The sequence below is a fragment of the Molothrus ater genome, chromosome 7, assembly GCF_012460135.2.
Source record: "Molothrus ater isolate BHLD 08-10-18 breed brown headed cowbird chromosome 7, BPBGC_Mater_1.1, whole genome shotgun sequence".
Classification (NCBI taxonomy): domain Eukaryota; kingdom Metazoa; phylum Chordata; class Aves; order Passeriformes; family Icteridae; genus Molothrus; species Molothrus ater.
The window spans coordinates 19,926,291-19,946,709 of record NC_050484.2 but is presented as its reverse complement, the minus strand read 5'-3'; the positions used below and the strand labels follow the sequence as shown (position 1 = coordinate 19,946,709).

General features: G+C 40.0%; 1 protein-coding gene across 6 annotated transcripts in view; it reads left to right on the top strand.

The window, feature by feature from the left end:
- Window positions 1-20,419, top strand: part of CSRNP3 (cysteine and serine rich nuclear protein 3) — a 97,719-nt gene that overhangs the window by 53,957 nt on the left and 23,343 nt on the right. For 4 of the 6 annotated variants that reach the window (XM_036386440.2, XM_036386439.2, XM_036386438.2 and 1 more), the window contains exon 3: window positions 17,637-17,807. In XM_036386440.2, coding sequence (XP_036242333.1) covers window positions 17,637-17,807 — 171 coding nt within the window. Of the gene's footprint in view, window positions 1-2,059; window positions 2,374-3,850; window positions 3,997-17,636; window positions 17,808-20,419 lie in introns of those variants that run through there. The other 2 variants (XM_036386441.2, XM_036386443.2) reach the window with 2 other exon arrangements.

Here is a 20,419-nt window from a genome sequence, read left to right as displayed (position 1 = left end):
TTATATTTAGGAAATTCAAAATTCCACTATGGAGGATTGAAGCTTCCCTCCCTCCCCCCACCAACCTTGAAGAAGTGATTAACTGAGGGTGCCTCTCAGCATGGAGACTGCTTGCTGCTATTGTCTCCTGCAGAAACAACTCTGCTGCTAACTGGTTTAACTGTATCATGTCCTTGAACGTGTTTTCCTCTAACCACCTTTCAGGATTTGAGGACTGTTCCATAGTATATAACAACATATAGAGAAAAATGTGACAATAGTACTCTTTTCCTGACCAATTTTTGTTCTTTCCATCTGTCAAATGTTTGAGTTTTCTTTTTTCTCCTAGTGCCACTGCAGCAAAAATGCCTGCCTTTTGTTTATGTCTTCCTACATGAGCATTGTGACATCATCAGTGGTATCGCCAGGGGAAAAAAATATGCATAGCTGTAGCTAAACCAGCTGCTCGTTAGCAATCTTTCTAGTCTGCTTTCATTTCTTCTCATTAATGTACACACAAGAGTGTTTCCTGCCTAAGAGACATGGAAGGTTCTCAGCCACAAAACATCTGCTCAGTCCTTGTCTTTGGATAGATGAAAATGGTAGCACTTCAGAATACACTCACTTTTGATAATGGCATTTTTAAAAAAACGAAATGAATGTGAGAGTGTAGAAGATATTCATTACTGGATTTTGTTGTAGGTAATTCTGAATCCTTTGCTAACCATCTTGTATAATTCAGTGTAATCACAGAGACTGCATATCAACTGTTACAAAACCATAATAACACAAACCGAGTGAGATGCCAAGAACAATAAAGAAATGAGTTTTGTCATTGATTTGCATGACGACACGGTAAGGCGAATCAATCTGTTAGTCATGCTTGTCCCTTCTTCCATGCAAATCAGCAGCAAAACTTCCACTGACTTTGATAGGACCCGAATAATGCCAACCATGAGCTACAAGCTGTCATTTATTCTAATGAGAGATCTTAAATAGAATAAGGAGGTATTTCATTTGTGGAATGTTAATGAGAAAACAGTTTCTTTTGCTATCTCATGTTATCAAAATGCTCTGAATTATTCTAGAGATAATTGACTGTTTTGTAGAATAGCTGCATCTTTGCAATGTTAATATTATGGATAATTGTGTGTTCGGTACGAGTTTTCAGGGCGGAGGAGAGATGTTCATTTATCATCACTAGCTGTTTGTAGAAAGCTAGCTTTAAATTAGAATACTCAGGGAATTCACTCTGCAGTAGGAATCAAGCTATCTCCAAATATTCTAGCATGGAACCCTGATACTGATAATAGATCAGTGAAAAAAATAATTAATATTTATCTTTTTCTGTAAGGGCTTTTGTAATTTGAATCTAGATATTCACTTACTCTAATATGAAATAGGTAAATATTAAGTTTTTAAGCATTATAAAATGTTATTTAAATTAATAATTTTTGTTTAAAATAAACAAGAAAACCCAAGCCAACCAACCAAATGCACGCATGCACCCACACACAAACAAACCCCAGAGCATCACCAACTATTACCAAGAAGAGATTAGACTTCACTGTATTACATAATTTGTCATTTGAATTTGAGAGTAATCCCTGCCCAAATGGCCAATTCTTATTCACCTGAGTAGCCTCAGTGAAGCCAGCAAAACTCATTTTAAGACCAAAGATTACACGATAATGCCCTTGACTGATGAGACAAATTTAAATTAAGGGGCTGTTTTTTAGGTATAATTTTTCATTTGGAAGCTTGTCCTCCACATAAAGGATAAACACTGGCAGATTAAGTGTTGGCAAAATATTACCTCTTCAGAATATTAATTTCAGTGTGTACTGTGTGCAGAGCGATGCAGACAATGCATGGCTTGTGCCACTCCCCGCAAGAAAAAATTACTTGTAACAAATCTCTTGAATTTCTTCTTGGACCAGGGTTACAGCGGGAATTATAATAATAATTAAAAAAAAAAAGTTCAGGGGATTTCCGTAACAACTGCTGTCTTAATGAACTAAAGAAGCCTTAGAATTTGTTATTCCTTCCTCATAGTAGACCTCAGCTGATAAAAATATCCGTAGCCGGTGAAATCAGTGGCATGCCTGGCTTTCTCAGACAAAACTCCCATGTGATCACACAGGCAGCCTCAGTGAGCCCGAAGCTGCTCAGCAAGCAGTAGGTAATGAGTCTTTGTGCAGAGTGAAGCTCTTGTGGCTGAACAATAAAGCATATGGTACCAGCAATAAAACACAGTGCTGGGAAATTTAAGAAGATTCTGCTGGAAGTGGGAAGACAGTGAATATGTCAAACGTTATAAAATGACGATCAATCTGGTTTGGGTCCTAATTAATAAAAACAGTGCATGGATTGGAAAAACAACAATTTGAACAGGTCAGTTTTTTTATAGATTCTTCACACACTTCAGTGTTTTAAATATAAATGGGTTTTTTGCTATTTCTTGATTGTTAACAAAGCCAGGTTTTTTTCATTTTGTACGGTGGGATTGGAAGGATGCACATCAGTCTGATACCAAGCTAAATAAATTGTGTAAGTTCTGTGATCAAATTCATTGTAAAAATGTTTTTACCATTATTCCTATGCAATTCAAACTTCAATTGTGCATGAAAAATGGGATAGCAAGTAAAATTAAATTTATGCTAGATGGATCATTTACCAATATCATAAAATATTTAGTAACAACAATCTATTACTCTGTTATGTATTCGAGACTAATTCTTTCTCAGTAGGAGATCTGTAGTGTTTGTGTTTGGTTAAACATAATGTAACATTAGAGCATATCTTACAGTGCACTTACATGGGTTTTTTTTCCTCCACATTCTCCTTGGAAATTTTTGGAAGTGTTGTTTTGTGTTATTTTTAATGCAATTGTATACATTCGGGAGTGATACATTATAACTGCATGCATTTCACTCTAATGTTAATGCAAAATATGTTATTATTTTTCGAGCAAGTAATTGTTTCTCATAGTAGTTCTTAGTTAATTATACATAATTATTTTATTTTTTGAAAACTGCTCCCAAAGATTTCTGTGACCTGTGTTTTTCTTAAAGAGGATAGATGTGCAAATTCTCAGTGATTTATCATCATATAGAAATTAACAATGTAAAAGTTTTATTCCTTAAATCTCTTTACAGTATTGGGTTTGGGTTTTTTTTCTTTCTTTTCTGAGTGCTGAAGATCGTAAATTAGATATGCTGATTTTTGGGGATTATTTTAGCAGGAAGGAGATGGAGCCCTTGAAAAGCGATTGGGGAAATAAACAAAACTCGAAATGTAGAGAACAGTATCTCTTTTCATGTGCACTTATGATTCCAAGGGAGAAACGTGCTTTATAAGCCGCCCGTTTATTCCGTGGCTGTGGCCGTGCGGGAGGCGCAGGGCCCGGCGCGCTGCGCTCGCGGTCCGTCCTTACCGCTTCGCTTTGTGCGGGCACGGCGGAGCCCGCGCTGCCCTCCCTCGGTAATTAAAGAAAGGGAGAAGGGAAAGGGAGCCCGGGCTGCGGCTGCAGAGCCGAGGGCGGGGGCAGCGGCTCTCCCAGGGAACCGCCGCGCCGGGCGGGTGGCGCTGGCCCGGTTCGGGGCGGGGGGCGCGGGCGCTGCCGCCCGGCTCGGCGGGCCCGGGGCGAGGGGCCGTGCCCAGCATGCCCCGCGGCGGGGCGGGGCCGGGCCATGCAAATGCGGGGGCGGGGCGGCGGCGCGCGGAGGGCGCGGGCAGGTACGGTGGGCGCGGGCCGGGCGGCGGAGCCGCGGCCGCTGCGGCCGCTCCGGCCCCTCCGCGGGAGCGCGGCCGGACACGGACACGGGGACCGGGCGGGGCCCGGCTGCCTCCAGGGCTGAGTGCGCTGCGGGCGGGGCCGGGGCCGCGCGGCCCGCGCGCTTTGGCAGTCGGAAATGTGCTGTGGCTTACGGGGCATCATTTTCCATTTGCAAATATTGCTGATACCTAAGCGAAGTGCTTTGCAGTCCCTGCTTTAAAACGGTTCTCCTGTAAAAGGTAATTTTATATTACAATCCTGATTCAGCTTGGCATCTCAGAACGCAGGCCTGTTCGTCTTTTAAACAATAGATCAGAAAGGATATGTAAAAGCACTTTTTCACCGTTCTTATGTGCAGCTATTAATTTATTTTAAAGAGAACCCTGGTAATATCGCAGTAACACCTGCAGTATGTACCATAAGATTGGATGAGATAACACTGAACATGTCACTCTATGCTAATTCAAATTGAGAAAATACAGCAATATACAGTCATACAATTATCATATAATTGCTATATTTGTCTAAAATGAGTATGGTGGGTTTTAAATTTAAATTTATGAGGTGGTTAGGTACTTACAGTAGGTGCATACAGAGATAAAATTAACAGTGTGCAGTAAAATAACAATAGGAGCGTCTCTACAGAGCAACATTTCCACTGTTAGAATGGAATCACAACTTTGAAATACACCTGTCTTGTCTGTTTATATAGGAAAGAAACAATAAAACAAACGTTTTTTCTGTGGATTAGGCTCTTCATATTCTAAAACACTCCCAGTGTCAAGTTTTTTAAGAAAGCTTAAAGAAAAATTCCTGAAGCGAAAAGGTGTTCTGTGTTGCTACCAACTTATGGTAATTTTAAGACGCACTTTTCTTTACCCCATCTAAATGCTATTGAAAGTGTGATTATGTAAACATTTTATGCTGCAATTGGAATGGTGGCTGTTGAGTCTCTTTTAGAATCATAAATATAACCAAATCTTTATGTAGGTATCCGGCATTTTGGAGACAGAGATGTGATTTTGATCTCTCATGTTACTGGAGTTTTGTGTTAATTACACTGTCTTAATTTATTTCTGGATCTGAGGAGCCCAAACCTGCTGTACAATATTTTGGTTTGAGGATGCAGTGTTTGCTGTATATCTTAGTTTTTTGGTCTCCATTGTTTACCAGAAAGAGCAATTTACCTTTATCTTGCTTTAGACAGATGCAGTAGTATACTAAATGAAGTTTGAGTTCAATATAAATTGAAGACATGTAAGTCATGGTTTAGAGTACATAGTGGCAAATGTTTGGAAACTTAATTCCAAAGCTTAGATAATTTTCCTGAGATAGCAACAGATGATTGTCTTATCTAAAACTTTTGTTTGCTCTTAAAATGTACTTCTAGTAACTGAACCTTGAAGTTTAGAGATGTTTTCCCTTTGAACAAGCGGCTGGAAAGTCAGGCTGAAGCAAGGCAGCTGTAATATATTGCAGCGTTGGTAAAGATGTCTTAAAGATAAATTTACATGCAGTCTGTCAGTCTGTCTGTCTGTCTCTTTTTGCTCTTGCTCTGAGCCAGACATGATGCTGAGAAAAAGTGGATTATAGATGTACCCCTTCCTCAATAAAATATCCCCAAAGACCATCACATCTTTAAAATGCTGATACCACTTAAAGTCCTACCAGTGAGTTTTGATCACTGTTGCTTCATTGCTTTTTTGTAGGCTTTTTTGACACTGGAACAGGGATTGAGTGTAGATAAAAGACAGATATGACTCATCTACAAATGTACAGAAGATGAAAATATTTACTAGGTTAAAGCAGCTCTGAGGTAAATAGCATGCCTTTAATTTCTCCATCTCTCCACAGATACGGATACAGTATTCTAATGAAACTTATGATAAATGGGAGATGTGAGTGATTTACATGGAAAAAAAAATCAAAGTGGAAAATTGTGGCCTTTTTCTTCCCCCACATTTGCATATAATTCTTTCCTACAGATCCCCTATCTCTACAACCACCCTACAAAAAAGAGGTTTCTATTTTTAGCACCTCTGCTTCAGTTTTTCATTACTTCAAATAATTTTTCCACAAAAAAATAGGGAAAATGGGAAAAGGAGTAAAAGCTTGTATTGCCGTAACAATTTGATTGAAAATTCACTTAATATATGTAACTGGACAACTTAAATATTGTAAAGTTAAGGACAAAAGGAAGAGGAGCTGCTTGATTTTTTTAAGGTTTTTCTATGCTTAAACACAAAAATATAAGCAAGGATACTTCTTAAAAACTAGCATCCAAATGCATTGGACAATTTGCATTCAGTCTTTCAGATGAAAAGATCCATGGCTTTTGTTTAGTACTTCATAAATAATTTTGTGGAATATATAACTTGATGTCCTGATTGATTTTGGGGCTGGTTTGTATCCTGCTCTTTCATAAGCAGCAGGGATTTGCATATTTATTCCATTGGCTAATGTGAAGTAGGAAATGTGGGCTGCAGAGTACGGAGCCTGACTGATCAGTCGTTCTGGGGGATACGGGCAGGAACTACAACATCATTTACCGATGGCAGCTTCACCGTCTCGCGTGGTTGTTGGATTTTGATGAGGAAATGCAAGCAGCGATACCATTATGTAGTGGGAGGCTGCAGAGTAAATCAGCCTCTGTGGTATTTGTAGCTCTCATTAGCATGCTGCCCCTTCGTTACATTTATTTATTCAATTCTGGCAAATCGTTTCTGTGCGTGCCTATCAGGAGGTGATATTTTGTCCGTGCTGGCGGGGGGATGGAGGCTGCGGGCGCGCTGCGGTGCCGCGCTGTGTGTGCGCCGGGGCCGGAGCGGCCCCAGGCCCTGCTGGGCACCCCTGCTCGGGAACAAGGCTCCTTCTCAAACACATCTCGGGAACAAGGCTCCTTCTCTAACACATCTCCCCGGGCTGCTGGGGCCGGGGCTGCGCGGTGCCTGTGGCCTGTCCCACCTGAGGAGCACCTGGCTGCTCCTCCTGGGATGATGGAATAGGCTGACATAGTGCTGCTGCAGGAGGAGGTCGGGTGTTTGGAATAGGGATACGATGAACTTCTTAGTGAACATTTGATGATGACTTCTTAGTGATTTAAAATTTGTTCTTTGTCACTATTGAACAGAGTCTGCTTTAAATGTACCATGGATGTGTTAACAAGGAAGCTGGATTGCAGATGTTGTTAGCTGCACTTCCTAAGCAATAGCCATCTCTTGTAAATGCCATTTGTGTGGGGGTGATAGGGTAAACAAAAAATGCTGAAAGCCACAATATGTATTTGTTAATTGTTTTTAGTGTGGACATCAAATGGCAGCACTGCTTACTTCCAACATGGACTGCGACAGCTGAGCAGGCTATTCTCAAGCAAATATTTTGACTTTTAAATATTTTATTTTAGGGGCAAGGAGGGAAATCCCACTACTCAGGGGGGAATTGACTCCCAGAGTTGCCATTATTTTGCTGTCTTGTTGTATCAGAGTCTTTATGGAAGAATTCACTTTCAGAGTAGCCAGAGGTTTCAACTTTGTTGCTTTCAATTAAGTTGCTCAGTTGTTTACTATTATGCTTCTCATCCACTCTTGCTTCTAAACAAACATCTTTCATTAATAAAATGGAAAAGTAGAAACTGCACAGTATTAACCTTTTTATCTCCTTTGGAAAAGACAGAGTGATCAGAGATTTAATAAAGGAAAATACATCAAATAATAAAAAGAACCCACTTCCGATAGATAGGAAGTGGAAGCCACATACCTTCACAGCAGTGCTTTCAGGAGAGTGTAGGGCAGATAATTAATTTTGTCCCAGCAGACTCCCCTGGCTGAAGTGGTGCTGAATGGTCATAAGGTGCTTACAAGTCAGGCAATGAGATGGCAGTGGGCTCGCTGCTCAGCTCCTATTCATCATTGTCTCAGTGACAAGAGTGCCTTGGGAATTGCATGGGAACATGCTTATTATTAGACCTGCAGCTCTTCTGTCAGCTTTCTAAGGAAGTTTTCAGCTTTGAATTATAAAGCGAACTGAAAAGAATTCTTAGACATGTTTCTTAGTATACAAGTCACTACAGGCATAAACCAAATTTTCTTTAGCATAAAAACAAGTAAAGAGAGTCAACATTCAGTTTTAACACAGCTGGGAATGTAATTTCAGATCCATCTTACTGTGGTCTGTCGTGTTGTGTTAGCACCACAGGCTCTTCCTTTGGGTGCCTTTGTGTTGATTATGTACAGGTGAGTAAGGACCTCTGGGGAATTTTTGCTGGCCACAAATATGAAATTACTATTGGAAATTTTGCCAGTAATTGAATATATGCTTTTAAAATAATTTTTGAGGTTTTCACTTATTGAAAATACAGAGAAGACTACTGGCTTACAGAGAAATGTTTTACTTTATTGATTATGCATATTTTGTTTCTCTTCATAAAAAAAAATAAATCTCATTCTATTGGCCATGGTCACTAAATCTGAGACTTCGAAATCTTAGTGTGGCTGATCTTTTTGACTCATTTTGTAAGGAAATTAGGTTTGTGCAGTTATGCTTTCTCTGTGCCTGTCATATTGTTCAATATGTCTATCATATTTTCCTAATTAGTTTTTTAACCTGTTAGCTGGTATCAGCTGAGCTTGAAGCAGAAGCAGTTAATCTTCTTCAAGTATTGTGCAAATGGGTGGTGAGATGGGAAAGAGAGATTGCTAGTTCACACCAGTAAAAAACAATTGGCACTGTGGCTAAGACCCTGATTATCAAAGTAACCACATAGAGGAAAGCTTAAACCATGACCCTGGGGAAGAGCATCAGTGAAGCAGCCCTCATACTGTGCCTTGGGTAATCCATCCAGAATAGACAAATCCATAAATAGTAAAGGTCCATTTGTTTCTCAGATTTTTTCTTCTTTTCTTTTTTTTTTTTTTTTTGTAAACTTGAAATTAAATTCCTCTCATTTTTAGCTGATAGCTGAGTAGCTTATTTTTACCTTGTGTTCTTCTTAGAAGATTAGGTCAATTCCTTACATATATGTCAGTGGCAGAAGAAGACTTCACGGTTGTGTTGTATGAATTCACTGTTTCCTGCATTCAGTAATTTGTTGTGTATGTTAAGGGGTCTGTTTTTGGTGAATTTCCCTCATCAGTGTTTCATTGTGAAATAATATTATTTCTAAAAATCTCCAGTTTTTAAAAAAATAAATGTATTGTTTTTCAGAGTTGAATAGATACACCATGAATGGTGCAAAGTCAAAAAGCAAATCCTAGAAACAAATAGCAATTTTACATCTTCTGTTTTTGTGTAATTTTTTTTGTGGACTTGAATATATACTTAGGACTGTCTTGGGTGTGCATGAAAAATGCAGATTGTAGCATTATATTTTGGTTGTGCATTGTCCTTGATCTAGATAGAAAGCTTGAATTATTATAGCCATAAAGCTATTTTTGAAGATAGCAATTTCAAAACATCAGAGCCTTCCAGTAGATATTAATAATTTATATTTTCCAGTACGAATAGTTTTATTGACTTTATTCTCTAGGGAGAAAGATGCACTTAAACGTATTTTTACTAATTTTGGCTCTACTTGAGGCCAAGCCTTGAATGAAGTCATGATTTTACTGTCATGCCATGGAGCTACATTCATTTCATTGATGGCAATTGAATATTGGCTCCTGCTGACCAAATTTTTTTTTGTTTTTAGGGGCCTGTTTTATTCTTTGTCAGATATTTCTGCTGATAAAAATAATGTGTTTCCTGGTATTTTCCTAGCTGTTTCGTTTCTACCATTTTCTTTCAGTTTTATAGTAAAAAATAGCAACAGAGTTTTGAGCTACCAGAGAAGCCAGTCTGTAACTTTACATGACTACTAATAGCTGTGCCAAATATTTACTTGGTGTCTTTAAAATATGCACAGCACAGATTTTATTGGAGAATTGGGTTAATTATGTTCTTTCTAGTGTCAGCATTTATTAAAAAGATAAAACCAAGCTGTTATTGGACATTTTTATGCTTTCGGTGTTTAAAAAAAAAAAAGAGAGAAGGAGAAAAAGGAAAAAAAAATGAAAAAGCCCATCAGTCAAAAATCTTTTGATTGGTTCCTTGTAAGTCATTTGATGCAAAGAACCAAGATCATACAATAAATTTTCAATGTCTTGTTGCTGAAGTCCAAAGAATATAATCTGACTGTTGAAGTATTGGGGCTCCACACTGTTTTTCATGCGTTCCCTCACTGAACCTGGAAACTCCTGGGGCACTCCTGCATAGGAACAGTAGAAGGTATTCCTGTAGCTGTGCCTTTTTTTGAGTGGATGTGACAAGGCAAAGGCATGAGGTTGGTCAAAATCATCTGCCAAGCTGGAATTTGAGCGCTGAAGGGAGGAGAGTTGAAACAGTGTCCATTAGGGAACGTGCTGAGCATGTCTATTGTGTAACGCTGCAGCAGCACTGAAATGCAAATGGCTGCTGGCTGAGCACAGGCAGGTCTTCAATATCACAGGATTTGGTGCATAATAAGCTGAGACCCTTTTTCATGCCACCTTTGTGGCGAGTTCTTATTACCAACATTTGTTAAAGCATAGTAAACATGTACATTAAATGTATATACGTAATTAAATTTTACCAGTGTATGACAAAAGAACATCTATGTTAGAAGAGCAACAAAATTTGCAGTTAAATAAAGAATAAGTACTAAATAGCATAATTTTTCTATCATACGACCCTTTACTGTGTATTTATTTTGATATCCAAAGCAGTGTGTATTTACACTTCCGAGGTGCCTGTTGGATCTAAAGATGTATTTCACAGGGGTGCTGCAAATGGTCTGTGTTAGGGCAGCGTTCTGCTCCACAGATTAGTTCTGCTCAAAAGCTGTGTATCAGTACAGCTGATCTGCTTTTCCTGCTTGTTCAAAGTGAGCTGAGCTAATGCAAAACCTTAGCTGTCTGTTCACATACATAGCACAGATGAACACCACTGAGTGTGGTAACACTCAACTTTGAGGACACCTGTATTTTTGTATATCTTCTCCTTTATAACTGGCCTCCAGTGATCATGACAGAGCATGGCTTTGCTATTTCATTTATATTTCTTTTAAATAGTGAGGGAAATTTGAAACTCACTATTTTTGTCTGAGTCCCACTTCTGTAGGAAAGGAATCTTTTCATAACCTTTTGCTTCATTCCTTTCTCATGATTTTTTCCTGCTTCAGTTTTTCCTCTTTCATTGTGGTGTTACTCAATCTGTATTACCGTTTTCAAAAATCAACTAATTTAGGCAATTTTTCATGTTTTAGGCACATCTTTGACATTTCCCAAAACGTCTGCTAAGAATTTCATGTCTTTTCAGTAATGTTCTTTGGAGTGAGAATGCTTTTCAACCACTGCAGTTGCAAAATTTTTAACTATCATTGGTTTTTAATGCAGATAAAACACTTTATCTCTTTCTCCTTTTTAAATATTTTTGCCAAGTTTAGACATGTGGAACATACATATGAAGATGAGAGAAAATAGGTAAAAAGCAAGAGAGTGAGAGTAAGCTTTTCATGTTCCCTCTCCAGAAGAAGCCATTTAGAGGTCAGAATAGCCAGCATAATTGATTCCTGCCAGAGGCAGTATGAATTTATATCTTTACCCTTGACTTGACTTTTAGCCTATATTTGTTTAGCCATTTAAATTGTTGTAGCCATTTCTTCCGACCATGCCCTTGGCAGTCTCATTGTTGACACTTTCACTACACTTCCCCTGCATTTGAAGTCATAATGCCTGGAAATATTTTTGAAAGAAAGCATGTAGGCTACAACTACGTACTGTGTAACTCTAATCCCAAGAGCTAGAGCTTTCTCAATTAAAGCAAGCATTGTGTAATATAAGGTGTATTTCCTCACAGGGAAGTTCTGACTTGATATTGAAATTGTAATTTTGATGTTACATTGGCTGGGATATGCAAATGTAATGCTTTAAAGATGTAATTAAAGCTTTCAGAGAGAAAAGTTGATTTTTAAGGAGTCCAGAAGATGAATTAAAGGAATTCAGTTTCCTTTTATTGAAGGGGGAGAAGGGGAAAAGTTATGTTCAGAAACAGAATTTTGGTAATTAATAAGCCAAACTGTCATTCCCCCAGAGATCCTATTGTTTAATACATCTGCTTTGTGTATCAAACATTTCTTTTTGAAGTGTTTTAGAATTGATCAGAATCCCATTGTATTTGGAGACAAGGCAGAATTACAGAGCCAGCAAAGCTGCTCTTTACTGATGCAGAGGTGCAAGGTGTAGGGAGGAGCTCATGTTTCCTAGCAGTGTGGGGAAGGCTGTAAAATTCCCTGTCCTTCCAATGGCTCTTTGAGCAGGAATGGTTTGTCTCTTATGCTGAGGTTTGGCTGTGGCCATTGAGGACTGCAGGTCTTCTGCTTCTGAGTAAGGTTTCAGGATTAGTCTCTAAGTCATGTCTGCTTAATGAAGTAAGAAGCAAGGCACTTGGAGGTTAGATGCCTGAGAGAGAAATATTTTAATCCCCGGTGTCCATGTGGGTACCCTTCAGCATGGAACCGTGCTCGTGCTGTTAGAGCTCCCTGTGCCCCACAGTCACAGTCCAGTACCTCCTGAAGGGAGGTACTCTGACCTTCCCTTTCAAGAGCAGAGCGTAGGTCACTCTTCATCCAAAAACACCTTTCTTGTAAAGATCTGCTGCTGAATGGGTCTCTTGTTAATTTACAAAGCAGCACAGCTAAGAAATCCACCCAGGTGCTGGAGAGCAGAGTCTGTTGTTCAGTACCTGCTCCTAAGCTGTAGCTTAGTGGAGAACATCCTAGTCCTTTGTTTAGGTGGAGACCATTTTGCTGTATAGAAAATAATGCCAAGATTCATAGTCCAAAGAGGGTGGGCACAGATAGCAGCCAAGTGCTGTACTGTATTTACCAGCCTTTGGGTACATAAACAATTGCTCATGGATTTGGGTCTGCCCAGCCTTTCTGTCCCTTTTCCTTCTCAACATGCTTTACACTCATAACAGATTTTCCTTTTGTTCTTGGACACCTTACTTGGAAGAACATGAAGTTTCAGGCTCCCAGGGAGACCTCAACAGATTCAGATATCTCAAATCTCTGTAACTTTGGGTATGTGCAGAAGTGCCTTTATGTTAGGGGAACTTGAAAGTGAGACCCTGGAAAAGCTCACATGCCTTTGAAGAAGACAATTTGGTGACAGATTGGCAGAGCCTTCTAGGAAGGGGGTTTTGGTCTGAGGGACGACCAACGAGGACATTGGAGTAATTTCAAAGTTTCTGGTTACTCCAGTGAAAGCAGCTGTTGCTTTCACTGTCAGCAGGCAATAATCAGCCATTCATATGTCCCTGTGCTCTTGCAGGGGGGACACAGCTGTAGCTGTGAGGTGTCAAAGTGTACCTGTTGAGATGGCACATCACTCCCTCTGTTCTTGTTTTGTAGCCCTAGGAAATATAGCACCAGTTCCAAGACCAGGCATGTGTTGGCTGTATTGGGGACCAGTGCTCCCTCTACATTATTCTCATGAGCTACATCTTCTGATGGAATTCTGCATCTTTTTCTGGGGATTATTAACTCAGAATTTGAAGAATCTGAATAGTAAACAAGTGCTCAAGTGTTTCAGACCTGCACGGTTTCTTGCTCATTTTCTCTTCCTTTTTCTTGCTGATGAATGCTTTAGTTCCCACATTAAAGAGGAGCAGTGTCAGCAAGAGGCTGTGTGGCTTTGGGGAGCTCCCCAGGGGCAGGCAGGCTGTGAAGGGTTGCACAGCTGTGAGGTTGGGAGTGTAGGCAGGAACATGCCAGGTGCTTTCCAGCAGCTGCAGCCATTGGACAGCTGTCCCAGCTTGGGGATGCAGGACTTAATGTGCAGTTCCATTTGTGTCTCCATCACTGTCCCCTCCCTGCACACCCCCCAAATATAAAGGTGTTTCCTGATTCTGTACAGGATCAGCAGATGCACTCTACTTCCCATGTCATGTAATCCCTACTGAAATGGAAATACCACTGTAATACAGCAACAAGATGTCAGTGACTTCTCCTCAGCTGTCCCCACTTTGTGCAGGTACCTGTGTAGTTCTGTCTAGTACAGCATTCTGCTGGCCACTCCTGCCTTCCTGCTGCTTACTGTCCAAAATATTGTAGAGATTGAAACTGCAGTGATTTTGAAGGGGGTGTGGGTATAGTTTCAGAAGATGTGTTTTGTTGTGGTTTTTTTCTTCTCACAGAAAACTAATAAGAAACTTGTTGCCTCAGGAGACCAAGTCAAGAATTTCTAAGAGGCTGGGCACTGTCATATAGCAAGATTTCAAGTCTCATGCTTAGGGGAAATTGGCTGTAAGGATGAGGAAGCAGAGCTGTGTATCTGCAGTTGTTTGGCAGGATTTTGCATCCCATTGCTTTCCATTGAAGCATTAAATAGTGACTACTGCTGGAGACAGGATATTAAACTTGGTACAATCTCATGTGTATTTTTTAGAGCTTTTGATTCTCAAGAAGTGAATGAACTCCCTTATTATAAAACTTCTGTTCTAATCCTTGCAATTTAATAATATCATTAAAATGTTCTATAATGTATATGCAATTTCAAGTTTTGACTTACAAAGGCAAGTTTAAACCTGCTCATAAGTCCCTCCTGCTGTGCTTAGGAGCTGGCAGGCAAAGTAAAATGCTTTGTCAGCAAAGCAAAACAAGTAATTAGAGCTAAACTTCTTTGCACTGGGAAGAAACCACTGTGCTCTTGCCACCTAAACCCATGAATTTCATCTAGACAGGTTTCAGTGTTTGTGGAATTATGATCTGGAATTAGTCTCACAGACTCTGTAAGATGGTGAGTCCTACCTTTTCTTTGGGTTTTTTTGTTTGTTGGTTTGGGTTTTTTTGTTTGGGTTTTTTTTTGTTTTGTTTTACTTTTTCCTCTTTTTTTTTTTGGTCGTTCTCATTCTCATATGCCCACCTTTATCTTGCCATGACTTCATACCATGCTGAAAGGTTGCAATTCTCTTCACACTGTTGCTTTTTCCAGGAAAGAACCTGGTGTTGGGGATTTAAGGGAGCTGTAGAATACACAGGAGACATTGAAACTACTTAGTATGAGGCCAAGTGTGAGCAAAGATAGCAGAGTACTAACTGCTGAAGGGCTGTGCTTGCAGGGTCAGAGCCCAGCAGCTACATCCCTGAGACTGCCTCTGTACTAATTGAAAAGATAAGACAGACATGGGCTAGGGACAGCATTCTCTGGCTACTGCTGCCAAGTGGCAGGACACAGCTCTTGTCCACAATGGTTGAGCTGTCAGGCCTCTGCCAAAACCCAGGTACCTTCATCCAGCCTGCCTGCTGGGAATGGTTCTGGCACCTGCTTCATCCTGCATAATCCAGGAGAGCAAGAGGTGGCCTGAGCCAAAGCCCTGAAATGTGCTAATTGTTGAACATTTTTGGCCAGTACTGGAGTCTCTGCTTTAACCTTGTCTTTTTTAGTGGCCACTTAGCCCAGCTTATGCAAGCTTCCTCACAGATATATTGGGGTTTTAAACACAGAGCCATCGAAAGGTTGGTGGGAAGGGAGTTCTGGCGGGCATCTAGTTCAGCTTCCAGGAAGGAGCAGAATGTGGCTGGTCCAGAATTAAGGAATCCTAAAGGTAGCTGTAGAGATTTTAATAGTTCTGTTTCACGAGCAGTGTAAATGAATTTTTTATTTTTCTTGCTTTCAGTGGGATTGGGTAGAACCCTTTGTCAAGTCCTAAGTGCTGGGTTGTGTGTCCCTGATGAGTACAGTGTGTCATCAATCCCAGACAAACTTTTTGCCTGGATAAGTGTTAGGAGCACTTGTCTTTGCAGTGCTGCAGGCAGGATGGTGGCAGCTGTGTGTCCCCTGGGCAGGCTCCAGCTGTTCTTGATCTCTCCTCAGCTAGTTAATTACATGCAATATTTCTGCCTCTGCTGTGTCATGGTTTAGGGGAGCACTCCCCAGGCTAGTGCTCCCACAGAAACTCTCCAAACTCACTCACTCTCCCTCCCACCCTGCAGTGGCTGGAGAGGAGAATAGGAGGCAAAAAAGGTGAAGATGGTGGGTTCAGATAAGAACAATTTACTGGAAATGGCAATGAGATAAGGAGAGGGACAGTAAGGGCAACAATATTCATGACAGAGAGTACCAGAAAAGAAATGTTACTGCTCACTGTGGAAACCCACAACAGACAACACCAGCTCTCTCTGCCGTGGAATTGGAGCCATAAGGAACTTCTGCTCCCCAGAAAAGACTCCCTTCCCCCTGCCCCCAGTAATGATGTGAGGTGGTACAGAATAACCTTGGTGTCCTGGCCATGCCCCCTCTGGGCTATTGCAAAAAATTAACCCCGTCCTGGCTGGAACCAGAACATGCTGCTAAATGAATGCGTAGTTTTATAATATTCTACTTAGCATCAGGAATATATTAGGCATTTCATTTCTTAATTCTGGTATCACAGAATAATTTAGGTTGGAAAATCCCTCAAAGATCATTTAGTTCAACCATTAACCTAACCAGTCCACCACTAAACAATGTACCCAAGTGCCACATCTACACATCTTATAAGTACCTGCAGGGCTGGTGAATTCCCTGGGCAGCCCATTCCCATGCTTGACCACCCTTATGTTGAAGAAATCTTTCCCAATACCCAATCTAAACCTCCCCAGCATAGCTTGAGGCCATTTCCTCTTGTCCTTGTTACCTGGAAAAAGAGGCCAGCCCCCAGCTGGCTAAAAAGTCCTTACAGGGAGTTTTAGAGAGTGATGAGGTCCTCCCCAAGTCTTCTTTTCTCCAGATTGAACAGTCCCAGCTCTCTCAGCTGCTCTTCATGTGAGTCACTTTCTAGACCTTCACCAGCTTCATTGCCCTTCTTTGGACTCATGCCCAACTTACTGTCATCTGCAAACTGACTGAGGGGATGGACACTTGATCCCCTTGTCCAGATCACTGATAAAGATATTTAAACAGGACTGGCATCAGCAGAGCCCTGGGAAACACTACTAGTGACCAGCCACCAAGTGGATTTAATTCCATTCCCCAGCACTCTCTGGGCCATCCAGCCAGCTAGTTTTTACACCCATCCAAGACGTAAGCACTCAGTTTCTCCATGAGGATGCTGTGGGAAACGTTGTCAAAGGCTTTAGTGAAGTCCAGGAAGACAACATCCCCAGTCTTTGCCTCTACCACTAGGCAGGTCACCTTGTAATAGGAGGAGATGAGCTTAGTCAAGGGTGGCCTGCCTTTCATAGACCAGGTAACTGGGAGAGGAGAATGTTTGGGAGACAGTTGGTGTCTTTAACTGGTGTGGGTAACTTCAGAACTCCAGGTTTTTATTGAGCACAAATTTATATGTGGTCTTTGTGCCTTCACTGTCTTTTATCTGTCTGTAATATTGGAATTATAAGATGAAATTCTTAAAGAGTGGTGTGAACACTGGTTACATCACTTATATTTAGCATTGTGAACTATAGTGTTCAGGATGATTTTTTCTTAATTTCTTCCCCCTTTGTGAGCTTTCCTTCCTCCTGTGGCAGCCAACGGAGGGACCAGGTCCGTCATTTTTTTCTTGGTTTGAAATTTCACAGCATAACCTAGAAGAAGGGATGCTGTTGACATAGTGGGGAAAATACTCCCTGAAAGCAATCTGTTACAGATTATTCTAGTGAAATAATCGCCTCCATACATGTCAAGTTAGAGTAGGACTTCAGATTTTTTTTTTCTCTATGGCTTCACTCTCCTAATTAGTCATGTGTAATTTCATATTAAATGATTATTCAAGACTAGAAGTGGCAATTTACTGCTATTTTGAAATAAAAATTACTTTGGAGTTTATGATTGCATATTCTGCAGCTGGATGTTTCAGTGCCTCATTGCCTCTGTTCCTGTTACAGGTACATGTGACAGCATCGCAGCAATGAGTGGAATTTTAAAGAGGAAGTTTGAAGAAGTTGATGGCTCCTCACCTTGTTCCTCTGTGAGGGAATCAGATGATGACATTTCCAGCAGTGAAAGTGCTGACAGTGGTGATAGTGTCAATCCGTCCACTTCCAATCATTTTACCCGTAAGTACTAACTCTGCGTACCCAAAGAATTATTCCTGTTTCTCAAAATAAAATAAATTTTGTGGTTAGATAAGCATGATGATTTTTAATTGAGCAGATCATGAAACATTCTCTCCATGATGTTCAGTTTGTGACTTGCTCAAAAATACTTAGTAAAATACTCTTACATTCTTTTACTTCTTGTCTGTTAGACTGTTGTTGTAAAAGTTTGAAGTCTCTTAGAAGCTCCTACCTATTTGCTGTTTGAATTATGTAGCTGTTTGTAGTTAATTTTAGGAGTTGTGTTCCAAATAGTTCAAACAGGTACTGTAGGGAAAGTGCTTTAGCTCAGTTTATTTTCCTTAGCTAAATGTATTGCAGCTGTCAGCTCTCTGTAATACAGTATTGGTGAGAGTTCTTCTCTAAAAACAAAATAAGCTTTCTTTTATTTGGAACTGATGAATGTTGTGTATGGTAGACATTATTTCAATAGTTTCTATTTTTCAGGTACCAGAGGATATTTCTGTACTTTGCAATGGTTTTGTGTACAAATAAGAATTTGGTCTTAAGTTAGCCAAGCTACATTTGCAGCATATATTTCTGGGAATGATAAATTTACAGTTTATGTTTGCAGTTTATGATACTTGTTTTAGATGGTTATATTATTTATTAATAGTGAACTGCATCTTCTAAAAAGCAGGGGTTTTCCTCCTTCAACTGTGTTGCATTTAGATCTCCTCTGTGGAGTTATTCCTTAAAACTGTGAGCCAAGGAGTAGGTGAGGCTCCTCACTGCTGCCCATACAGAGTGTGTTCCATGTAACTGAGTGGGTGGATGTGCCTAGAAATCATGTTTGTAGCATGTGATATGAATGTTCTTATAACTGTACTACCTACAGATGCTGCTGTTCAGTTTGAGCAGGCATTTGGATGTGGTGGGTCTGAATCTTCTTTGCTCTGGTAGGGAATGTTCCTGTGCACAGGAGGGACAGGCACGACTTTTGAAACAGGTTTACATGGAACACTCTTGAGGTGCTGTAGGATATTTAAGATGCAGTGCTAGTTTGGGATCTATTTTATTGAAGTGCCACAAAGGAGTAAGTGACCCAGTAAACCTCTTTGGTAGTATTTAGAAATTTAAATTTAGATTAGTATTTAGAAAATTTACTTGGAGACAATATTATCTGCATGCTGCTACTTTAACATTTGCATCTGTTGAAGAAGTTAGTTGATTATTCATTGTAGACTGAAAACAGGCCTTTTACATCAGTCATTCCCACCCACACAGAAGACCACAATTTTATTGTGAATACATGCACAGGTGATACAATGAAAGGGAACACTTCAGGGGACAAACTTGGAAGTTGTAGTACATGCATGTAACAATAAGCTTTAATTGTAGTTAATATAATAAACAATTTAGTTTAAAGGAACTTCCCTTTCTGTAAGAGGAACTACAGTATTTCAGTGTTATGATTAATGATTTATCTAACTGTGAAACTTCTGGCCAGAGTAATAAATGTTTATCTGTGTGTGCACTCACATGCATACAGAAATTGTACATACTACATTAAAAAAAAATACAGTTTTGTATATCCATTGGTGATATAGAAGTAGAAAGAGCAAGTAGTTTGTGTGTGCATTGACTTTTTAAAAAAGTATTGTCTTTAATACAGATGCACCAGCCTAAATTCCAAGAAATCAAATACAGAACCTCTGTATTGCTTAAGAGCTATTGAGTGAGACTCACCTGAAAATTACATCAGTATACATTAGCACACGTAATGTATACTAATGCACCTGTTAACAGTGTTCATTGGAAGGTATTTTGTTCATGCTTTAAACTCATTCATCTTCCATGATAAAAGACAAGAGGTGAGCTTTTCGAAGTTGAATATTTGAATCTAAATATAAGGTTGAGAGTCCTTCTGTGAGACGTTTTTCAGTGAGCAGACTGAAAAGAGCCAGTGCAGAAAAAAGGCTGTCGAGATTCCTTGCCTCTCTTACATGCCTGAATACCTCCTTGATGGAGGTTATCTTCCTAAGCTACTTCCTGACATGTTGTACCATTTTCTCTTCTATTTAGTGGGATGCTGTCACATCCTGTGTACTTTTTTCTGCTCTGTTTTCATATAGGTGAATACGAAGTTGACTACAAACTCTCTTTTACTGCCTGGAAAAGGGGGAGAGGGTTGTGTGACCTGTAGTCAACATCAAGATCTGTATATTAATTCTTAAATTGAGAATTAAAAAAAATGCTAACGTGATTATTTTTTCTTTCTAATTGACCTGACAAAGAGATAATTCTAAATTGCTTGTAACTACAATCTCTTCAGCACTTTAGGAAGCAGGCATTTTGTATATAAATCCATCTAGCACAGCTGATGCATCTCTGTATTTACACAACCTTGATACTATATGTATTGGGTCAGATAAACAGGAGCCTAGCAAGAATTCTGCTCAATTAGTCCTACAGTCAGTTTAACCTGCCAGCTAAATGAGGCACACAGCTGTTGTGGGTCATTCAGGTGGGGCAGAGCTACCAGAAGATAACTTTGTTCTCAGCGATTAACCCTGTAGTGTGATGACAGAAAACACATGACTGAGATGGCCCTAAGTGCTATTGCTTGTGAC